The following is a 20,170-nucleotide window of genomic DNA, read 5'->3' as shown; positions in this document are numbered from 1 at the left end:
ACGTTTGCTCGTGACTTTACCTTTAATTAATATGCCTTGGTCGGAAACTAGTAACTTACAAATGAATACACTAAATAATGCAGGCATGTCATTGCTAAAAACTACTAATGAGGAAAACATTAACAAAATATTCAATTTCATTTCGCAATCCAAAGTGATCATATAAAACAATTACAATTAATTTTATGTTAGTTAGCTGATGGCCTCTGTAGCCAATGCTACTATTGTAATATTATTCTTATATTATACTATAAGTCTAATTTTGTAAATAAATAAATAAATAAAAACTATGTTATACCAAAAATTTCGAAATATTCAATTTATTTTAAATTTATGACAGAAAAATATCGAAATAAATGGCCCTCATAATTGATGGTAAGAATGACTTCAATTATTCTTGCGAACCGTAACACATTTCTTTATATTTCGAAGCATACATCGATACATTTTCAGAGTTTCATTATTTTAAATTTCTCACTTGTTGAACACGTTTTCAACAAATAAACGTTTTTATTTAAATAAATATTATTTAGGATAATTAATATTTGAATTAAAAATATAAACATTTTCAATAATATTCTCAACTGACTATTTTTTAATTGTATCAGTTTTTTAAGTGGACACGTTGTCATTTTCAATCAACTATTTAATTGGTGATGATTTTTCTGTGTATGTATTACGCGAGACCAAAGTCACAAATCTTCCTCCTGTTCTATGTCTACAGCCTGGGTCAACCAATTACGAACGTCTCGCAACATTGGTAAGCGTAAACGCCATTCATCAGTGAAATAATTATAAACGGATTCACCTAGCCGCAAAAGATCAACTGAAACCTGCCTTTCGTCTTGTTTCCATTCTCTATCGGAGCTTCCAAACATCTCCATGCGAAGCAAGGCTTGCATGGATGAACTTATATAGCGTTTAATACCATTGAAAAGTTGAGCTTTTGTTGGTGTAGTGGTGGCGGAGTTTTGAGCTCTTTTTTGATTTTCCGAGAAATTGTCGTTACTGGTTGTTGTAACTCTGCCTGATTGACTATGTTGATTTTCTAGCTTTTTATAATTTTCCTCCAGCTTTTGATGAGTTATTGTCAATATTTCATATTTATCTTTTAATAATTGATGTTCTACATCAACATTATCGAATTTTTCCTGTAAACTCTGTAGAGATTGTTCCACCTCCAGTTTCTCCTTTTGTAAATAGATTTTTTCCTCTTGTGCTCTAAGATTATCTTCGTTAATGCTGTTCACGTGATTTACTGCTTCCGACAATTGTCTCCTCACCATATCTAGACTAGACTGTAGTGCATTAATTTGTACATCGAAAGTTTGTTCCGCTAAGGAATATTTTCTTTGTTCTGCTTCAAGTTGTTTTTCGTATGCCACCCTAAGACTAACAATTTCATCAGCAGATGATTGATCTGTGAGCAATTGACTCAATGATTCATTTTTCTTTTTAAGATCAACAATTTCAGATTTGAGTACCTGAATATTCTTTGATTTTTGGAAACTTTCTTTTTGGCATCTCTGAAATTGCTTTTCAATAGAATTTTTCTGATTCAGCAAGTTTCTGTTCTTCTGTTCCAGTTTGAGAATATAATCGCTCTCCATATGTAGCAGAGTCTTTTCTGCAGGTGGAAGCAATATAACTGTATCGGTTTGTTCTCTCTCAATTGTGGTAGGGTCTTGATCTATTTCAATATTAGTTCTTGTTTCTACCAATTCGTAATCAGTCCCATTCTCCGTTATATTGTAAGATTCTTTATCTATCAATGTAGCGTTAGCATCAATTTCAATTATTTGATGATTAATAATTTTCGGGATATTGTTGTGCACATAATTAGGTTGTATTTTTGTTTCTACATGTGTTTCCTTTCCAACATTTGATTTAACATCCCTGTAAAATTCTGAAGGTTTAATTATCTTGGAAATCTTCGTTTTTTTACTCGCGTGAATATTTGATTGTCCATCCATTGAATTGTTATAACTTCGTTTTAAAGCAGGACGGGGAGATTCCACACTAAATTTTTCTACATTTTTATTCACTGGATTTGCAACGTCACTTTGGACAATGTCCTCCAACACGTCGTTTATATATTCATGAGCTGAACCATCGTCATCCACTACCTCTTCCAAAAGCCTTTTTTGTTTTTGGGAATCGTTTACTTTTTTCCATATATGTTCGTCATGTTCTAGTCCTAAACAATCAAATCCTGGTGGTGCGATTAAGTGGTCTAATTGTGGAGCCTTAAGTGTGATCAAAACTCCATTTTCCACATCCAATTCATAGTCTAATGCTTTATCCAATTGTAGTCGGTGTATTGTTGGAATAGCTAAAGGGGTCAATTTTTCCTTTTTGTAGTTCATAAAACATTCATCCCGAAAGTGTCGTCCACATATAACAATATTTTTCTGCTTACTGAGGGGATATGTTAGCATGATTTCTTGTTTCGAGTACTCTCTCCATTTCTTGTAACGCTCCAAATCTCTTATTGGAAATCGGAAGAAGTGCATGCCAGGATTATTGTATGTGTTTACACGGCAGTCCCGAAAATGGCAACGACTACCACCCATTTCAAAAAAAAAGTTCTGTGTTAGCTTAATTTATTGAAATAAACAAAGCACTTCTGTAGGGCGAGATAAACAAAAATATGCTTCTTCTTCACTTGTTTATTTTTTCCATTCACCACCTAGTATGAAAATGCGCGACGTCACTCAGTGCCGATAAAGAAATTATCGGTGACATATTTTTGAAAACCCAACGATGCGCTTTATGCACTTTACAGACTATCAGTTATTCCGGACGGAATGTCGGTGTTTGTAAAGAATCTTATAGTGTGTCGGATCGATACGACTTGTCGGCGATGACTAAATAATCGGTAAATGTGTTATCGATCCCATAAACATGCAGCAGTATCGATTATGCCTTCGGACTTAACTTATAAAGGGTGATTCTTTTGAGGTTAGGATTTTCATGCATTAGTATTTGACAGATCACGTGGGATTTCAGACATGGTGTCAAAGAGAAAGATGCTCAGTATGCTTTGACATTTCATCATGAATAGACTTACGATCTGCCACAACGTCGAATTTTCAGTGAATGGGCCCTAGAAAAGTTGGCAGAAAATCCGCTTTTTTATCGACAAATTTTGTTCAGCGATGAGGCTCATTTCTGGTTGAATGGCTACGTAAATAAGCAAAATTGCCGCATTTGGAGTGAAGAGCAACCAGAAGCCGTTCAAGAACTGCCCATGCATCCCGAAAAATGCACTATTTGGTGTGGTTTGTACGCTGGTGGTGTTGCAGGTCATCCACAGGCCTGTAACGAGGGAGCGACGATGGGTGTAGATTTTGGGCTCGACAGGATAGATATATGATTGCCGGCATTGGGTTCTTTTTGTGGACTATGAATGTCAGGCAATTTATTTAATAGGGCCTAGAAGTTTTTTTTTGGAAACTGATATTTCTTTTATTTCTAGGAAAAGAAAATCGTTCCGAAAGTAGTATGGCGTATGGTGGAAAATGGCGAAATGAGAAGTTAGTTGCAAGTGGTACTTTATCGATAAGATTTAGGAAGTGATCAGAGTGGGTTCGAGATGATGCATGAATTAGGTAGTAGGCATGACACGTTTGAGGAACATGTGAATTCGAAGTTTTCAGACATGTTGATTTGGGCTAAGAATTCAAATCGAGGAATTACTTAGATAGGAATCTCAGAGGAAATGAAAACGAGTAATATCCTCGACAGTGAGATGTCAGGTGATATTTCGTATCTATGTCATGTTGAGATCGGGATTTATTCATAAATTTTTAGTAATTACTCCGAATAAACGGAGGTATGAGCATTTTTCATAGGTAACACCATATCAATTCGATAATGAATCCCATCTTCAACATTAATTCAAATAACGTTGAAAATTGCTTGCTAGCGACAAATTTTCCAATAGGTTTGAAGAATTAAAATGATATTTAGTATGGAAAGTTGTTGCTAATATGTTGAGAAATCGAGCTAACGTGTTGAATTCTAGTGTTGAGGGTAATGTCTGTTTGTTGTGGAGAACGCGATTTTCTCAAATTGAATATTACCCTAATCCTTTGAAAACATGTTTGAAAAATGATTGAAAGTAAATATTTTTCAAACGTTCGTGAGTGTTGGGTGATTTAAATAATAGGGGTGGCAGGAGTGACCGTTAATTCGAATTGGTAGTATTAATTCACGATAGTCCATATCAACCCTGGTGGAGAAAATGCCGAGGACAGACATTTGCTTTTGGGGAATAAAAGGAAAATATGGCCGAAAGAAAATGAGAAAAATGGTCGATCATGGAAAGTTGGCGTCTGGTGAGAGGGGGTATATAAGCCAATGGCAAGAGATGAAGTAGCCATTGCTGAGTGGACAGCGACAGTGGGAAATCATTTGAATTGAAATAAAATATTAAAAAGAAACAGCATAGTTGTGTTGATAAAAGTTGCATGAATGTGTTTATTGATTTGTTACGATAATAATATTAATTAATAAATATTATATTGCAATAATAAAGTGAGTAATACGTTGTCTGTTGAATGCATTAGAGTAGCTTGTTGATTTTCTGTGTATGTTTTTTTGTGTAAATAGAAACATCGCCGGCAATTGTGACGTTCACACTGGCCTTCGTTGCTGTACGGAGGGCCAGTGTCTCTTTTTTGGTTTTGGCGGATTGAGTCTCTGGTATCGGCAAAAAGCTCCATAGACATAATTTCCCGATTATTGGACGGACACTACGCAAGCGTGATCATATCATTCCTGGCCAAGTAAGCTGATGTTTGACCGTGGTGGGATTTGAATGAAGATCCATATAAATTGAATTACTGCCACCGTACGGAAAGCTGGAAAGAAGAAGAAACAAGATATTACTTTATTAAAAGCCTGACTGCGTAAAACAGGTAAAGAAAGTACCTTACCAATTTGTGTGTGTCCGTTTATATGCTGTAATCGTTGTTCCGCAAACAAATTTTCACCTGAAATACGTATAAAAAAAAAATAAGGATAAATAATAACCAGGAAATATATATGATATAGTTTAAAAAAAAAGAAGGCATAACAAAATTTAGAAGAAAATCATTGTAGCAGTAGAGATAGGAATATAGTGATTAGTACATAAGTAAAGTTAGGATTTGACTATTTGATTGTAAGGGGAATAATATCTTGGTGTTTTATTGAAATAAAGGCTTAGGGAATCAATTAGATTTCGTAGTCCCTGTTCGTTTTGTTTGGCGTTATTACTGCTGGAAGTAAGAAGTGCAGAAAAGTCTGTTAAGAGAGCTCTTTTAATAGGAAAGTAGAGTAAAATATTAGCGCGGATATTTGCGCTGTGAGCAAGGGCTTTAGGAATCGTGTTGTTTGTCCTAAATAGTGAGCCAGAAACTTAGTGTTAGAAAGATATTGTTCTTCACTTGTTTTTTTTATTGTTAATTGGTTTTGTAAGTTTTTGAAATTGTAATATTAGGATAAGGAGCATAAAGCGAGTTAGGATTAGTACCATTATCTGTTCTTTAAAGAAACAATAAATTTAGTATGTTGTAATTTATGAAACGAAACAATATGTGTTGGTAATTAACAAATAAGGGGGCAAAGGAATGAGGTAAGTGTGTGAGTTCGGTGTGTGGTATTCGGGGGTCCAATAATCGTGGCGAGGGCAGTTTTGGACCTAGGTTGGGCGGGCGAGCGAGGGGCTCGACATCAAGGCCTCTATATCGGTGTTTTCCCCAGTGTCAGTAAATTTTGTCTTCGTAATTCCCTCTTTTCAATGTTTGTGCTGTGTGTTCAATGTTGGCGGGTTGAGGACTTCGCCCAAAGAGACCGCCATAGCTAGTCGGACGGCCATATTGAACTTTAGAATAAACACGCACATAACAGAGATGGCGCCCAAACTAAAAGTAAGGACATAATACCTGATATCGCGTCTTTAAACTGATCTGTGATATTAGGATAGACAAATTTGTGCAATAACACCGACGCACAAAGTTCATAGAATACTAGAATTAGAGCAATAGACCAAAGGAAACTATTTTAATCTTTTTACTGTGATAAATTAATGCAGCCAACCTTGTATGAATCAAGTTTTGTAGTGCAATAATAAATCTAGTTTCAAAAAGAATGTTTTCTCCATGATACCACGGACAGTGCAATATCGTGTTAGTTCCGAATTGGACAACACATGTGTTGTACAAGTCTTGTTTGTCTTTATGTAAACTTTGTTTTTTGTTTTTAAATCGACTAAGCAAAATAGAATCCAACAAAGTTTTCAAGTAGGGAAAGTGCAATAGCCGTTTCGTGTAAGAAGCGAAAGTCAGATGTGTTGCGTTTACCGTCTGCCATGATCTTTTCTGCAAGGTGAGAAAGAAGGGCAGAAATGTCATGGGCCTTGGAGAAATGGGTTTTTTTCGTTTGCAATTGGTTCTCACTTGTTAATGTCTTGGAAAACATCGATATATCTCAACAGAGATCGCTTTAAGGAAAATAATAATAAAGGAATAAACAACCACACTAGAAGCACACACTTGCCTCTGGAAATGCCAATGCCCCCTAATAATATATGTGTTACTGTGAGAAAAAAGTGTTTGTTGAGCTGTAGTCTATGTTATTTAGAGTAATTTGTATTATTGATATTTTTATATTATTGGTCGTTGTCATTCATTATATTACTGCTATATTAATATTATAAGTGAACATAAGTATTGAAAATTTGGGACGATTCGAGTCCAAAAGGGAGAAAAAATTCGGTGGACATAATTAGGGCCATGAGCTATTATACTCGCTCTAAGGGTAAGAACAAAAGAGTGAGAAACGAATCCTTTGACTTCAATCGATCGACTTATTATCCGAGGAATAAGAAAAAATTACGACCCACGTACGAAGACGAAATGACAGATCCGAATGCCAACATGAATACGTTCCAATTTATGGATCTGGCCGATACAATAATGAGAAGGGGGCCAAACGATACGAATGCCTCTCTTGGCAATAACCAACACTCTAACAATGGGACAGGGGAAACTTTTCCACCAGGTGTTAGGGATTTAGTTCAGGACGAAGCAGCGTCCGTCCAGAGATCACTTGAGGATAAGGTTAAGGATATGGTCAGAACGGAAATGGCAGACGTCCGGAAAATGATTGATTCTCTTGCGAAGGGAATGAAAGAGTTGTCTGATGTCGTTCAGAAACAATCAACTATGCCTCGAATTCCAGACATGCCGAATACGAGTAGTTCGACCACTACAGATAGACCAACTAATGAAGTTCAGGCTCTGGCTAATTCAAACCCAAATCCGATTGTTCAATTGCCAAGCACTTCCCAAACACCTTCTAGCAGCAGTGGTCTCGCCCCTAGGTTGAATATCAACAATGAACCACTCAGAATCCGAGTGGATAAATTGGGATTAAATTTCAGTGGCGATCCAAGAGATCTAAGGGTCAATGATTTTATATATCGGTTGGAAGTTATGCAGGCCCAATACAACATTCCTTGGGCCGAAGTTTTAAGGGATTTCTCGTTTTTAGTGTCAGGACAGGCTCGGGACTGGTATTGGCTTCATAGACGGAGCAACTTAGGTACAGACTGGGAAGGTTTAAAACATGCCTTGCTCAGCCAATATCAAACACCACAATCTAAGTTTGACATTCTGCGAGAGCTGCTTGAACGTAAGCAGAGACACAACGAGACGGTTAATGGCTATTTTCACGAAATGGGGATTTTGCGCTCAAGATTAATGCAGCCTATCTATGAATATGAAATGATTAAAATCTTGAAAGGCAACATACGAGAAGATATCAAACGCCACGTGTATCAAATGACGATATCTTCAGTAGAACAACTTCGAATTGAATGTACCGAGGCCGAGCGAAATTTCCCAAGACGTGAAAACAGAGCTATGCCTGGTCCACAGAGACCCAGTAGACAGGTGAATGAAGTGTACGAACAGAATTACGGATGCTCGGACGAGGACCCGAATATTGATATAGAAGAGGATGTTTCAGCTTTACGCGTTCCTCCACAACCAAGATCAAGGATTATATGTTGGAACTGTAGGGAAGGTGGACACATGTTCATGGACTGTCCTGCAGAGTTTAGGAAGCTTTTTTGTTACAAGTGTGGCAAACCAGACACTGTAACCCCAAAGTGTCCCATATGTCAGCAGGGAAACCAGAGGAAGGACGTGGCGATTACAGGGGAGCGACGTCCGACCGACAACCCTGTAACACAGAATCAGTAGATAATAGGATGATTAAAATTTTAAGTAATGATAAGCCTAGGAATGATAAGAATAGTATTAGGATAAATTTGGAGAATTTTGGTCAGGCGGAGAGACATTATGTCCCTTTAGAACAACGGAAACTAAATTATGAGAAGATTAGAGAAAGGATTTTCAACTCTGAGTTAAAATCAATCCCGAAAAAAATCGTCAGATTGAGAGAAAAGGCCAAGGAGTGGCGGGATCAAAAAAGATATCTGGTTGATTCCTTAACGAGGGTCACGAAATTACCGAATGATCCTAGAGTTTACGCTGAAGTCAAGATTTCGGGAAAGTCAATAAAAGGACTTCTAGATTCCGGGGCAACGGTCAGCATGTTAGGAAAGGACTGCAGGGAGATTGTTGAGGAGTTGGAAATTCCAATTATACCAATCTCAAGTAGTGTTACCACAGCTGGCGGAAAGAAATATAGAATTTTGGGAAAAATAAAAGTTACTGTGGCGTATCTAGATCAGGAAAAGGAAATAAGTTTGTTCCTGTGCCCCGACTTGGAACAAAATTTATACCTAGGAATCGATTTCTGGCGGTTGTTCCAATTAGCCCCTGATTTGTTGAGTGTAGCGGAGATAAACATCGAAAAGATAACGGAAAACATGGCTAACCCTGATGCGATATATAAGATGAACCCTCATGAGTTAACGGAAGAACAATCTAAACGATTAAATGATGTTATCCATCAATTCAGTACTTTCGAAAAAGATGGATTAGGCTGTACATCATTGGAAAAGCACACTATTAAGTTAGTCGAAGGAGCTGAACCCGTTAAAGATCGTCATTATCCGATGTCTCCAGCCGTGCAAGCGATAACCTATCAGGAAGTCGATAATATGTTAGCTCTAAACGTGATTGAGGAGAGTGAGAGTCCGTGGAGCAACCGAACTACAGTTGTACGAAAACCTGGAAAGAATCGTTTTTGTCTCGACGCACGAAAATTGAACAAGTTGACTGTTAAGGACGCCTATCCGCTGCAAAATATAGACGGTATATTAAGCCGTATTGACGAAACCCATTATATTAGCAGCGTGGACCTGAAATATGCTTTCTGGCAGATTGAGCTAGATGAAGAGAGTAAGTCATACACTGCCTTTACGGTCCCAGGTCGTCCATTGTACCAGTTCCGTGTGATGCCGTTCGGCTTGTGTAATGCTGCACAAAGATTATGCCGACTGATGGACAAAGTTGTTCCCCAACGTTTGAAGGAGAACGTCTTCGTGTACTTGGACGACCTCTTGATCATTTCTGGCAATTTTGACGAACATCTGAGGCTCCTAAGCGAAGTGGCACAATGTCTAAAGAAAGCGGGTCTCACGATAGGACTTAAGAAGTCACAGTTTTGTTTTCGACAACTTAAGTATTTGGGCTTTATAATAGGGGAAGGTGTGTTACGGACGGACCCCGAGAAAATAGAGGCAATTCGGAAAATAAAGGTGCCAAAAAGTGCAAGAGAGGTACGAAGTTTCCTGGGGACAGCTGGTTGGTACCGAAGGTTTATAAAGGACTTTGCAACAATCTCGGCTCCACTCACTGATACTCTGAAGAAGTCGCCAAGGTTTGTCATGAATGAGGAAGCAAAAAGGGCATTTGAGAGTCTCAAAATTGCCCTAACTTCTGCACCGGTTTTGCGTCATGCGGATTTTTCAAAACCGTTTTATATTCAGTGCGATGCATCCGAATATGGCATAGGCGCTGTGCTGTTTCAGTTGAATGTTCAGGGGGAAGAACATCCAATTGCGTTTTATTCCCAAAAGTTGAATAAATGCCAAAGAAATTACAGCGTAACCGAAAAAGAGTGCCTGGCTGCGGTAATGGCAATCAAAAAGTTTCGGCCCTATGTTGAACTTATGGAGTTTACTATAATTACGGATCATTCGAGTTTGCAATGGCTTATGAATCTGAAAGACCTTAGTGGTCGTTTAGCTCGTTGGTCATTGCAACTCCAAGGATATAATTTCCATATTGAACACAGAAAGGGTAAGGACAACGTAGTGGCCGATATGCTTTCTCGATTGCCCATTGCAGAAGAGATAGAAATGAACCAGGTACTCGATTTTGAGACTACGGAATTCGATAGCGACTTTTACCGAGAATTGAGGGAGACAATAGAGGAGAATAAAGACCAGTTACCCGATCTCCGAATTGTTGATAATATGATATTTAAAAAAGGACACGTTACGAACGATGAGTATTCTCAAGAATTCCAGTGGAAATTGTGGATTCCGGACTCCTTGACCCAGACTTTGATTGAACAAGCCCATGATAAGACTACTTCTGCACATGGAGGGATATCAAAAACGTTGTATCGTTTAAGGGAAAAATATTATTGGCCAAAAATGGCGAAGCAAGTACGTGAATACATTTCTAAGTGTACAGTGTGCAAGGAGACCAAACCGACAAATGAAAATACGCAGCCAACGATAGGAAACGAGGTAGTTACCGAACGCCCCTTTCAAAAATTGTATGTTGATTTCCTGGGAAAATACCCACGATCGAAAAGTGGAAATTGTTTCATTTTCATCGTAGTAGATCATTTCAGTAAATTCACATTTTTGAAGGCAATGCGTGAGGCAACGGCAATGAATGTGGTAAAATTTATGATTGAAGACATTTTTCGGAAGTTCGGGGTACCCGAGACCATACATAGTGACAACGGCGCTCAGTTTATCTCGAAAGCGTTTAAGGACATGATTGAAACATATGGAATTAACCATGTCCAAACGGCTCCCTACTCTCCTCAATCTAATGCGTCAGAACGCGTAAACCAATCCGTGTTAGCTGCCATAAGAGCTTACTTGGAAAATGACCATCGAGAGTGGGATCTATATTTGACAGAGATAGAATGTGCCCTCAGGACATCGATTCATAGTGCAACGGGAGTAACTCCGTTCTTTGCACTGTTTGGCTACAATATGTATACCCACGGTACAGACTATAAACTTGCTCAAAGACTGCATTCGATGACCGATCACGAGATAACACAATTGAACAGAAAAGACAAGTTGGAAATCATTCGTGAAAAAATCAAGACCAATATGCACAATGCGTATGAACAAAGCGCGAAAAGATATAACGCAAGAGCGCGAATGGTCACATTTACACCCGGTCAAGAGGTTTACAAGAGGAACTATGTACTGAGTGATTTCGCGAAAAACTTCAATGCGAAGTTCGCACGCAAGTTTATAAAATGCAGAATTGTAAAACCAATTGGCAATAACATGTATGCTCTGGAAGATATGAAGGGGAAATCAATTGGCACGTGTCACGCTAAAGACTTAAAAAGATAACTTCGGCACATTGGACCTGAGAATCGGGTCGCCAGCAACAAAATAAGTGCGGTTCCACTGGGTTATTTCTTTCAGTGTAGTGAATGAAAGTTAGGCGTGAATGTTCTGGGTTTCCCGCGCGTTTGTTCAAACTCTTGCAACACTGTCATTTCGTATTTACATACAATCAGCTGCTTTTAGGCAACTTCTATTTTTTTGCAACAATTTCTGATACATTTTTAAAATTTGTTTTTAAGAGGTCTTTCGTGCTATTTTATCATCAAATGCTTATGAAGAACATAGAAGACATATGACTGATTCAAAGTAAATTTTTCTGATTCAATCACGAAATAATTGTATCAATCACAGTTTTAATTGGGCATAGAAAAAATTCTTGATTAAAAAATTAATTGATTTCATTAGCAAAATTCAATTAAATTTTTAAAAATTTAATTAATGTTGACTGCAAAACACAACTAATTTTTAAATTAGAGAGTTAACTATTTTCAAGTACTTTTTGAATTAGCTTAGAGTTTTTTGGATTAACAATTGATATTTTGAAAAAAAATTTTAATAAAAAATTAAGAAAAAATCATCACATTTTTTAACTGACTTAATCTTCCAAACTTGATTACAAACTTAATTGTATCAATTAAATTTTTTTATAAAAAAAAAAAAATTTCAAAATTTTCAATGATTGACTTAATTAACTTCATGTTAAAAACTTGATTAAAACGCTAATTGTATCAATTAATGTATTAATTGAAAAAATTTCAACATCAATTAACTTTTTAATCGGAAATATTTTGGTGATATTTTTTCTGTGAATCGAGAAGAGAACATTATTTCGATGAAATTCCACGAATATTCGACCGAGTCAGGAACAAAAATCTCAATGCGAGTTTTTTTATCATATGTTGAGTTGGAAGATGTTTTTTTGTAAAGGAAATGCTTCATAGTTTCTTGTAAATATTTTATATGATGTTTTTAATAACCAATGGGTTCCTGTCTTGCTTCAATTCTTAAGAGATGGTTTTCTTCAAATCGCAGAAAGAAACAATTGGAACAGAAGAGTTCCCAGTCAGAGATGGCGGATGGTTAGAAGAGGCAGCGTTGTAAGCAGAACGTCCAGACAACGCTTGCTAAACAAATTTTTGTGACTGTTTTTAAAATTAAGATTTTCCACAAAATTATCATTGAGAATACATTTCATTTGTTGTGGATATGAGTTGATATAAAATAGGTATAAGGGAAATCGATCAAATAACAATTTGTTCCTTTCTTAAGTATCTTCGTAAAAACGACATTGGGAAATGGAAAAAGTATGCGGTTTAAACGGTGTGCAACAAAAAAATAAATAAAAAAATGAATTAAGTTTTTTTATTTTTTTTTGAATGAAAAAAGCCTTTCGAAGAATCAATTCTTTTAATCAAACTAAGAACGCGAAGTCCGATGGAAAGGCGAATGACATTAATCTCGTTTTAATTCAAGAAAGTGAGTCTTACAATCAATAGTAATTACATGTGTAATTGAGTTAATGGAAATTTTCAAATCGAACCATATTTTTATCGTAGATTTTAGTCATGCTCAAGTCAAAAGCTGTGAGCAGGGATGGAAAATGCAATACTATAGTATTTTGTTTAATACTTTTTCATCGTGGGCAGTACCCCCCCCCCCCCCCCCCCCCCCCCCCCCGAACGATTTAGTACCTTTGATGTAGGCATTCTTGAGCTGATATCAGAATTATGATATAAAATAGTTTGCCAAAATTGTACTTCTATTTTCTAAATATTCTATAGAAAATTGTGTTAAAATTTCAATCTTATCAAAATTTTAGTGCTATAGAATATTTTGTGAAACATTCATATTTAAAACAAATTTTGCCAGATTTTATTTCTGTAGAAAATTCTGTCAAACTTTTATTTCTAAAGAAAATTTTTGTCAAAATCTTAATTCTATAAAAATCACGTTAAAAGTTTATTTGTGTTTAAAAAGTCCATAGGTTATTTCTATAGAACTTTATTGAGTGTTATTTCTATACACAATTTGTCAAAATTGTGTTTTTAATTATTGGCAGGAAATTCATGAAGACAACAAAAGAAAAAGAAAAAAATTGATGAATAAAAGTGATGAGTTGACAAATAAAATTTCATTTTCTTTAAAATTTTGTCTGGAGGATACATTGACAATAATCTTCCATTGGATTTTTTTTTAATTTAGGGAAAAGTACTTTTCCGTTAAAAAAATACCTTGTTGGTGCTTTCTTTAAAAAAATTGTAATTCCCATCCCTGGCTATGAGCGATACTAAACCCAAAAAAATTTGTTCGTAAGGATAGCAGAAAGCCTGCTAAAACAGCAGAAAGTCTGCTGAAAACGGTACAGCAGTAAATGGGCTAAAATAGCTGCCACGTTGTTAAGCTCGATGACACTAAAACATGTTTTATTTCGCATGAAATAAATAAAAATGTTAATTGAGAGTTATCCAAACATGATTAAAATAAATTTTATGAATATATATGTGTTTGACCAAAAATAATATATATTTATCGAATTGAGGCATAACAGCAAACAAAATGTTTGCTGATCGCATTTAGGAGCTTTTATGTATATTACAGTGCAAAAATATTCCAAAAACTATATTTGGTTCTTAAATATGCTTTGGGGAAAATTTTATAAACTATTTTGTACGGTTCACCAGGGCATTCTCAATTAGGACTGTAATTCAATGTCCAAAGTATCTTAGAAATGTTCATAAATATTTTCAGGGTAATGGAATTATAATTGATTCAACGGATTTAGTTGAAACAGTAAAAAAATAAATATTTGGGTTTCTCTATGCCGACAGGCAAGTCACTTCATATTTTGTTGTCGAGTAACAAACGAACATATACAATAGGTGCCAAGAAAAAGGTAAAAACAATTTTGAAATTTGATTCAATTCTCAGACAAAAATATTGAAAATACGCATTTTTTGATAATCAATGTACGCTCATACAAACGATGGGAACTTTCAAAAATGCAGAAACTCAAATTGATTCGAACTCGAGGACTGTTTTTCGTTCGACATACAGAAACAGAGTATAAATTGGATCAATAAGTTTCGAGATGGTGCCAGAAAATTATTTTGTTTTGTGTAATGTAACCACCTCACCGAGGAATGTAAATGAAAGTTTTCAGTCTAACAAGAATCCTGAACAAGAGTTCTGAAACGTTTGGCAATCCTGGTTTTCCACAACTTTGGTGTACTAGCCAGGCAACAATTCAAATGCACTACCGGGTATGGTAGTCGGTTAAGTCAAATTGTGTAAAATAGAGGAAAGAAGATTCTTCAGTGATTTGTGTTATTGACCGACATAATAGTACACATATTGTTTACAACGTTAGTAATGGGACAAATAAACGACACAAACAAGGGGGTATTAATACGGGGTTTTTATTAGACACGAACGTATGGACAGACATGATGGCAACACACTACCTGGGTTACTGGGAGTTGCCGTACCTGTGAGTCTATGTGGCAGATGTGGTTGTGTTGATGTGGACGCATAGCTGGTCGAACATATTGTTGTTGTGTACATCACTTTGGGGTTTGTAGAGTAACAGGCGGCGGCCATGGATACTGTGATGATTGAATATATGTTGGGTTCTGGCTGACAAGAGTAGTTGACCATTCAATTATATTTCATTGATGTGTACTGTATCCGGGTAAAAGCATTGCGCTTTTACGTCCAGTCGAACGTCCTATGGATGGGGAAGGTTTTCAAAAAGTTTGGGGGCAAATAGTACATATAGACTTACCTGCCCAGTGACAAAATGCCCGGCATGTGAGACGGTCAGGGAGTGGGAGTTCCCCACGTGAGTAGTCTTACCTGCACATCGATCACGTCATCGATGCCTTGTCGTCCTCGATGTTTTGTTGCAGGTCATCCACAGGCCTGTAACGAGGGAGCGACGATGGGTGTAGATTTTGGGCTCGACAGGATAGATATATGATTGCCGGCATTGGGTTCTTTTTGTGGACTATGAATGTCAGGCAATTTATTTAATAGGGCCTAGAAGTTTTTTTTTGGAAACTGATATTTCTTTTATTTCTAGGAAAAGAAAATCGTTCCGAAAGTAGTATGGCGTATGGTGGAAAATGGCGAAATGAGAAGTTAGTTGCAAGTGGTACTTTATCGATAAGATTTAGGAAGTGATCAGAGTGGGTTCGAGATGATGCATGAATTAGGTAGTAGGCATGACACGTTTGAGGAACATGTGAATTCGAAGTTTTCAGACATGTTGATTTGGGCTAAGAATTCAAATCGAGGAATTACTTAGATAGGAATCTCAGAGGAAATGAAAACGAGTAATATCCTCGACAGTGAGATGTCAGGTGATATTTCGTATCTATGTCATGTTGAGATCGGGATTTATTCATAAATTTTTAGTAATTACTCCGAATAAACGGAGGTATGAGCATTTTTCATAGGTAACACCATATCAATTCGATAATGAATCCCATCTTCAACATTAATTCAAATAACGTTGAAAATTGCTTGCTAGCGACAAATTTTCCAATAGGTTTGAAGAATTAAAATGATATTTAGTATGGAAAGTTGTTGCTAATATGTTGAGAAATCGAGCTAACGTGTTGAATTCTAGTGTTGAGGGTAATGTCTGTTTGTTGTGGAGAACGCGATTTTCTCAAATTGAATATTACCCTAATCCTTTGAAAACATGTTTGAAAAATGATTGAAAGTAAATATTTTTCAAACGTTCGTGAGTGTTGGGTGATTTAAATAATAGGGGTGGCAGGAGTGACCGTTAATTCGAATTGGTAGTATTAATTCACGATAGTCCATATCAACCCTGGTGGAGAAAATGCCGAGGACAGACATTTGCTTTTGGGGAATAAAAGGAAAATATGGCCGAAAGAAAATGAGAAAAATGGTCGATCATGGAAAGTTGGCGTCTGGTGAGAGGGGGTATATAAGCCAATGGCAAGAGATGAAGTAGCCATTGCTGAGTGGACAGCGACAGTGGGAAATCATTTGAATTGAAATAAAATATTAAAAAGAAACAGCATAGTTGTGTTGATAAAAGTTGCATGAATGTGTTTATTGATTTGTTACGATAATAATATTAATTAATAAATATTATATTGCAATAATAAAGTGAGTAATACGTTGTCTGTTGAATGCATTAGAGTAGCTTGTTGATTTTCTGTGTATGTTTTTTTGTGTAAATAGAAACATCGCCGGCAATTGTGACGTTCACACTGGCCTTCGTTGCTGTACGGAGGGCCAGTGTCTCTTTTTTGGTTTTGGCGGATTGAGTCTCTGGTATCGGCAAAAAGCTCCATAGACATAATTTCCCGATTATTGGACGGACACTACGCAAGCGTGATCATATCATTCCTGGCCAAGTAAGCTGATGTTTGACCGTGGTGGGATTTGAATGAAGATCCATATAAATTGAATTACTGCCACCGTACGGAAAGCTGGAAAGAAGAAGAAACAAGATATTACTTTATTAAAAGCCTGACTGCGTAAAACAGGTAAAGAAAGTACCTTACCAATTTGTGTGTGTCCGTTTATATGCTGTAATCGTTGTTCCGCAAACAAATTTTCACCTGAAATACGTATAAAAAAAAAATAAGGATAAATAATAACCAGGAAATATATATGATATAGTTTAAAAAAAAAGAAGGCATAACAAAATTTAGAAGAAAATCATTGTAGCAGTAGAGATAGGAATATAGTGATTAGTACATAAGTAAAGTTAGGATTTGACTATTTGATTGTAAGGGGAATAATATCTTGGTGTTTTATTGAAATAAAGGCTTAGGGAATCAATTAGATTTCGTAGTCCCTGTTCGTTTTGTTTGGCGTTATTACTGCTGGAAGTAAGAAGTGCAGAAAAGTCTGTTAAGAGAGCTCTTTTAATAGGAAAGTAGAGTAAAATATTAGCGCGGATATTTGCGCTGTGAGCAAGGGCTTTAGGAATCGTGTTGTTTGTCCTAAATAGTGAGCCAGAAACTTAGTGTTAGAAAGATATTGTTCTTCACTTGTTTTTTTTATTGTTAATTGGTTTTGTAAGTTTTTGAAATTGTAATATTAGGATAAGGAGCATAAAGCGAGTTAGGATTAGTACCATTATCTGTTCTTTAAAGAAACAATAAATTTAGTATGTTGTAATTTATGAAACGAAACAATATGTGTTGGTAATTAACAAATAAGGGGGCAAAGGAATGAGGTAAGTGTGTGAGTTCGGTGTGTGGTATTCGGGGGTCCAATAATCGTGGCGAGGGCAGTTTTGGACCTAGGTTGGGCGGGCGAGCGAGGGGCTCGACATCAAGGCCTCTATATCGGTGTTTTCCCCAGTGTCAGTAAATTTTGTCTTCGTAATTCCCTCTTTTCAATGTTTGTGCTGTGTGTTCAATGTTGGCGGGTTGAGGACTTCGCCCAAAGAGACCGCCATAGCTAGTCGGACGGCCATATTGAACTTTAGAATAAACACGCACATAACAGTGGAATCATTGGACCGTATTTTTTCAAAGATGCTGTTGGACGCAACGTTACGGTGAATGGCGATCGCTATCGTTCGATGCTAACAAACTTTTTGTTGCCAAAAATGGAAGAACTGAACTTGGTTGACATGTGGTTTCAACAAGATGGCGCTACATGCCACACAGCTCGCGATTCTATGGCCATTTTGAGGGAAAACTTCGGAGAACAATTCATCTCAAGAAATGGACCGGTAAGTTGGCCACAAAGATCATGCGATTTGACGCCTTTAGACTATTTTTTGTAGGGCTACGTCAAGTCTAAAGTCTACAGAAATAAGCCAGCAACTATTCCAGCTTTGGAAGACAACATTTCCGAAGAAATTCGGGCTACTCCGGCCGAAATGCTCGAAAAAGTTGCCCAAAATTGACTTTCCGAATGGACCACCTAAGACGCAGCCGCGGTCAACATTTAAATGAAATTATCTTCAAAAAGTAAATGTCATGGACCAATCTAACGTTTCAAATAAAGAACCGATGAGATTTTGCAAATTTTATGCGTTTTTTTAAAAAAAAAGTTATCAAGCTCTTAACAAATCACCCTTTAATATGCACAATATATGGGATATGTTCGACGCGAGCACTGTCGTCCGGAATAACTGATAATCTGTAAAGCGCATTACAGAATATCAGTTATTCCGGACGACAGTGCTCGTGTCGAACATATCCCATATATTGTGCACATTATATGTTAAGTCCGAAGGCATAATCGATACTGCTGCATGTTTATGGGATCGATAACACATTTGCCGATTATTTAGTTATCGCCGACAAGTCGTATCGATTCGACACACTGTAAAGGGCACCTTATACGGTCGGATAAACCCTGCGACACAACACGTTGCGGCGACAAATCCGATAGTATAAGGTCGTGTTCGGCTGTCGCGGGGACGTGTTGGCATAAAATCAAAACAACTTTGATTTTTGCTGGTTGGGTGGTACAAATCATTGAGTGTAAGGGGATGTTCGACAAACATTATCAAAGACAAATTTATTTTTACATTAAAAACAGGCATTTCTGCAATGAAATTAATGATGGATCGCCAATTCTGGTTGAAAATTAATGAAATATATAAATCTACACCAGTATTGTGGCAAAAACGTGGAAAAATTCCACTTACAATCAATGGGAAACCAGGCGACAAGTATTTTGAAATTCATCAAGTAATTTGTAATATATTAAATGTGGATTACTTCAGGAATCATTGTTTTGACACATATACCAGGATTTTTTTTATTATTTTCTTACATATTTTCAGTAAAAAATGGTTTCACCCATAAATCTTCGTACAATTTCATTGTTTGTTTATGCTTCTTCTTATTTTTTCATGTTGTCATCACATTTGTTCGTGCAGTGTAAGGGCAAAACTTGAACGAACACACAACAAATAGACGAACCTCTGTCGGAGTGTTTATCCGACCGTCTAAGGTCCGCTTAAGATTCTTTATAAACACCGACATTCCGTCCGGAATAACTGATACAGTTATTTTTTTTTATTTCTTGCAATTGGCCACGAACTTCGTTGCACAAATAAGTATTGGTTTTTTCGTTGCATTTTAGGGTAGTGTTTTGTCAAAGTTTTCTCATATTATCTTCAACACCCTTTCAAAGATTTCGTCAAAATTTTGGCAAATTGGAAGTAATTCGCAAACAATTTGAAGATTTATTGAAGATGAGCTATTTCAAGTCAAGTTGAATTTATGTTGAAAATTATATTTACACTCAAACTGAAAAGTTGTTGCATTTGAAAAACACTCATCCTGTGTTTATTGGGATTCTTTACAAACACCGGCATTCCGTCCGGAATAACTGATAGTCTCTGTAATGCGCTTTACAGACCATGCAAAAATTAGTCCACATCGGTCCATAATTATATATAGCCCCCATATAAAGCGATCCCCAGATTTGGCTTGCGAAGCCTCTAAGAGAAGCAAATTTCATCCGATCCGGCTAAAATTTGGTACATGGTGTTGATATATGGTCTCTAACAACCATGGAAAAATTGGTCCACATCGGTCCATAATTATATATAGCCCCCATATAAACCGATCCCCCGATTTGGCTTGCGGA

At 36.6% G+C, this 20,170-nt stretch overlaps 2 protein-coding genes and 3 long non-coding RNA genes across 8 annotated transcripts; 2 read left to right on the top strand and 3 right to left on the bottom strand.

Annotated features, from left to right (window-relative positions):
• Window positions 1-288: 288 nt before the first annotated feature.
• On the bottom strand, window positions 289-2,699 carry LOC142234130 (uncharacterized). The gene has a single exon (XM_075305210.1). The coding sequence runs from the start codon at window positions 2,571-2,573 to the stop codon at window positions 693-695; it is 1,881 nt and encodes a 626-aa protein (XP_075161325.1). The 5' UTR covers window positions 2,574-2,699; the 3' UTR covers window positions 289-692.
• Window positions 2,700-3,316: 617 nt separating this feature from the next.
• On the top strand, window positions 3,317-5,579 carry LOC142234135 (uncharacterized). The gene is made up of 2 exons (XR_012721572.1): window positions 3,317-4,539; window positions 4,615-5,579. It is a non-coding gene; the product is annotated as an uncharacterized LOC142234135 (long non-coding RNA).
• LOC142234131 (uncharacterized) lies at window positions 4,454-15,705 on the bottom strand. Of its 4 annotated transcripts, none has more exons than XM_075305213.1 (4): window positions 15,351-15,705; window positions 15,031-15,293; window positions 4,936-4,997; window positions 4,454-4,865 (listed from the first exon to the last, which is right to left on the bottom strand). In XM_075305213.1, the coding sequence occupies exons 2-4, from the start codon at window positions 15,221-15,223 to the stop codon at window positions 4,845-4,847; spliced, it is 276 nt and encodes a 91-aa protein (XP_075161328.1). In that variant the 5' UTR covers window positions 15,224-15,293; window positions 15,351-15,705; the 3' UTR covers window positions 4,454-4,844. The 4 variants fall into 4 exon arrangements, with proteins under 4 accessions (XP_075161328.1, XP_075161326.1, XP_075161329.1 ...); XM_075305211.1 differs by having other exon boundaries at window positions 4,941-4,997; window positions 15,351-15,702; XM_075305214.1 differs by having other exon boundaries at window positions 15,055-15,293; window positions 15,351-15,701.
• A 100-nt stretch (window positions 15,706-15,805) lies between these two features.
• LOC142234133 (uncharacterized) lies at window positions 15,806-17,748 on the top strand. The gene is made up of 2 exons (XR_012721571.1): window positions 15,806-16,708; window positions 16,784-17,748. It is a non-coding gene; the product is annotated as an uncharacterized LOC142234133 (long non-coding RNA).
• LOC142234132 (uncharacterized) lies at window positions 16,623-18,058 on the bottom strand. Its single transcript, XR_012721570.1, has 2 exons — window positions 17,110-18,058; window positions 16,623-17,034 (listed from the first exon to the last, which is right to left on the bottom strand). It is a non-coding gene; the product is annotated as an uncharacterized LOC142234132 (long non-coding RNA).
• Between the last annotated feature and the right edge of the window lie 2,112 nt (window positions 18,059-20,170).

This window comes from Haematobia irritans, chromosome 4, assembly GCF_050003625.1.
Source record: "Haematobia irritans isolate KBUSLIRL chromosome 4, ASM5000362v1, whole genome shotgun sequence".
NCBI classification, from domain to species: domain Eukaryota; kingdom Metazoa; phylum Arthropoda; class Insecta; order Diptera; family Muscidae; genus Haematobia; species Haematobia irritans.
This window is presented reverse-complemented; position numbering and strand designations above follow the sequence as displayed.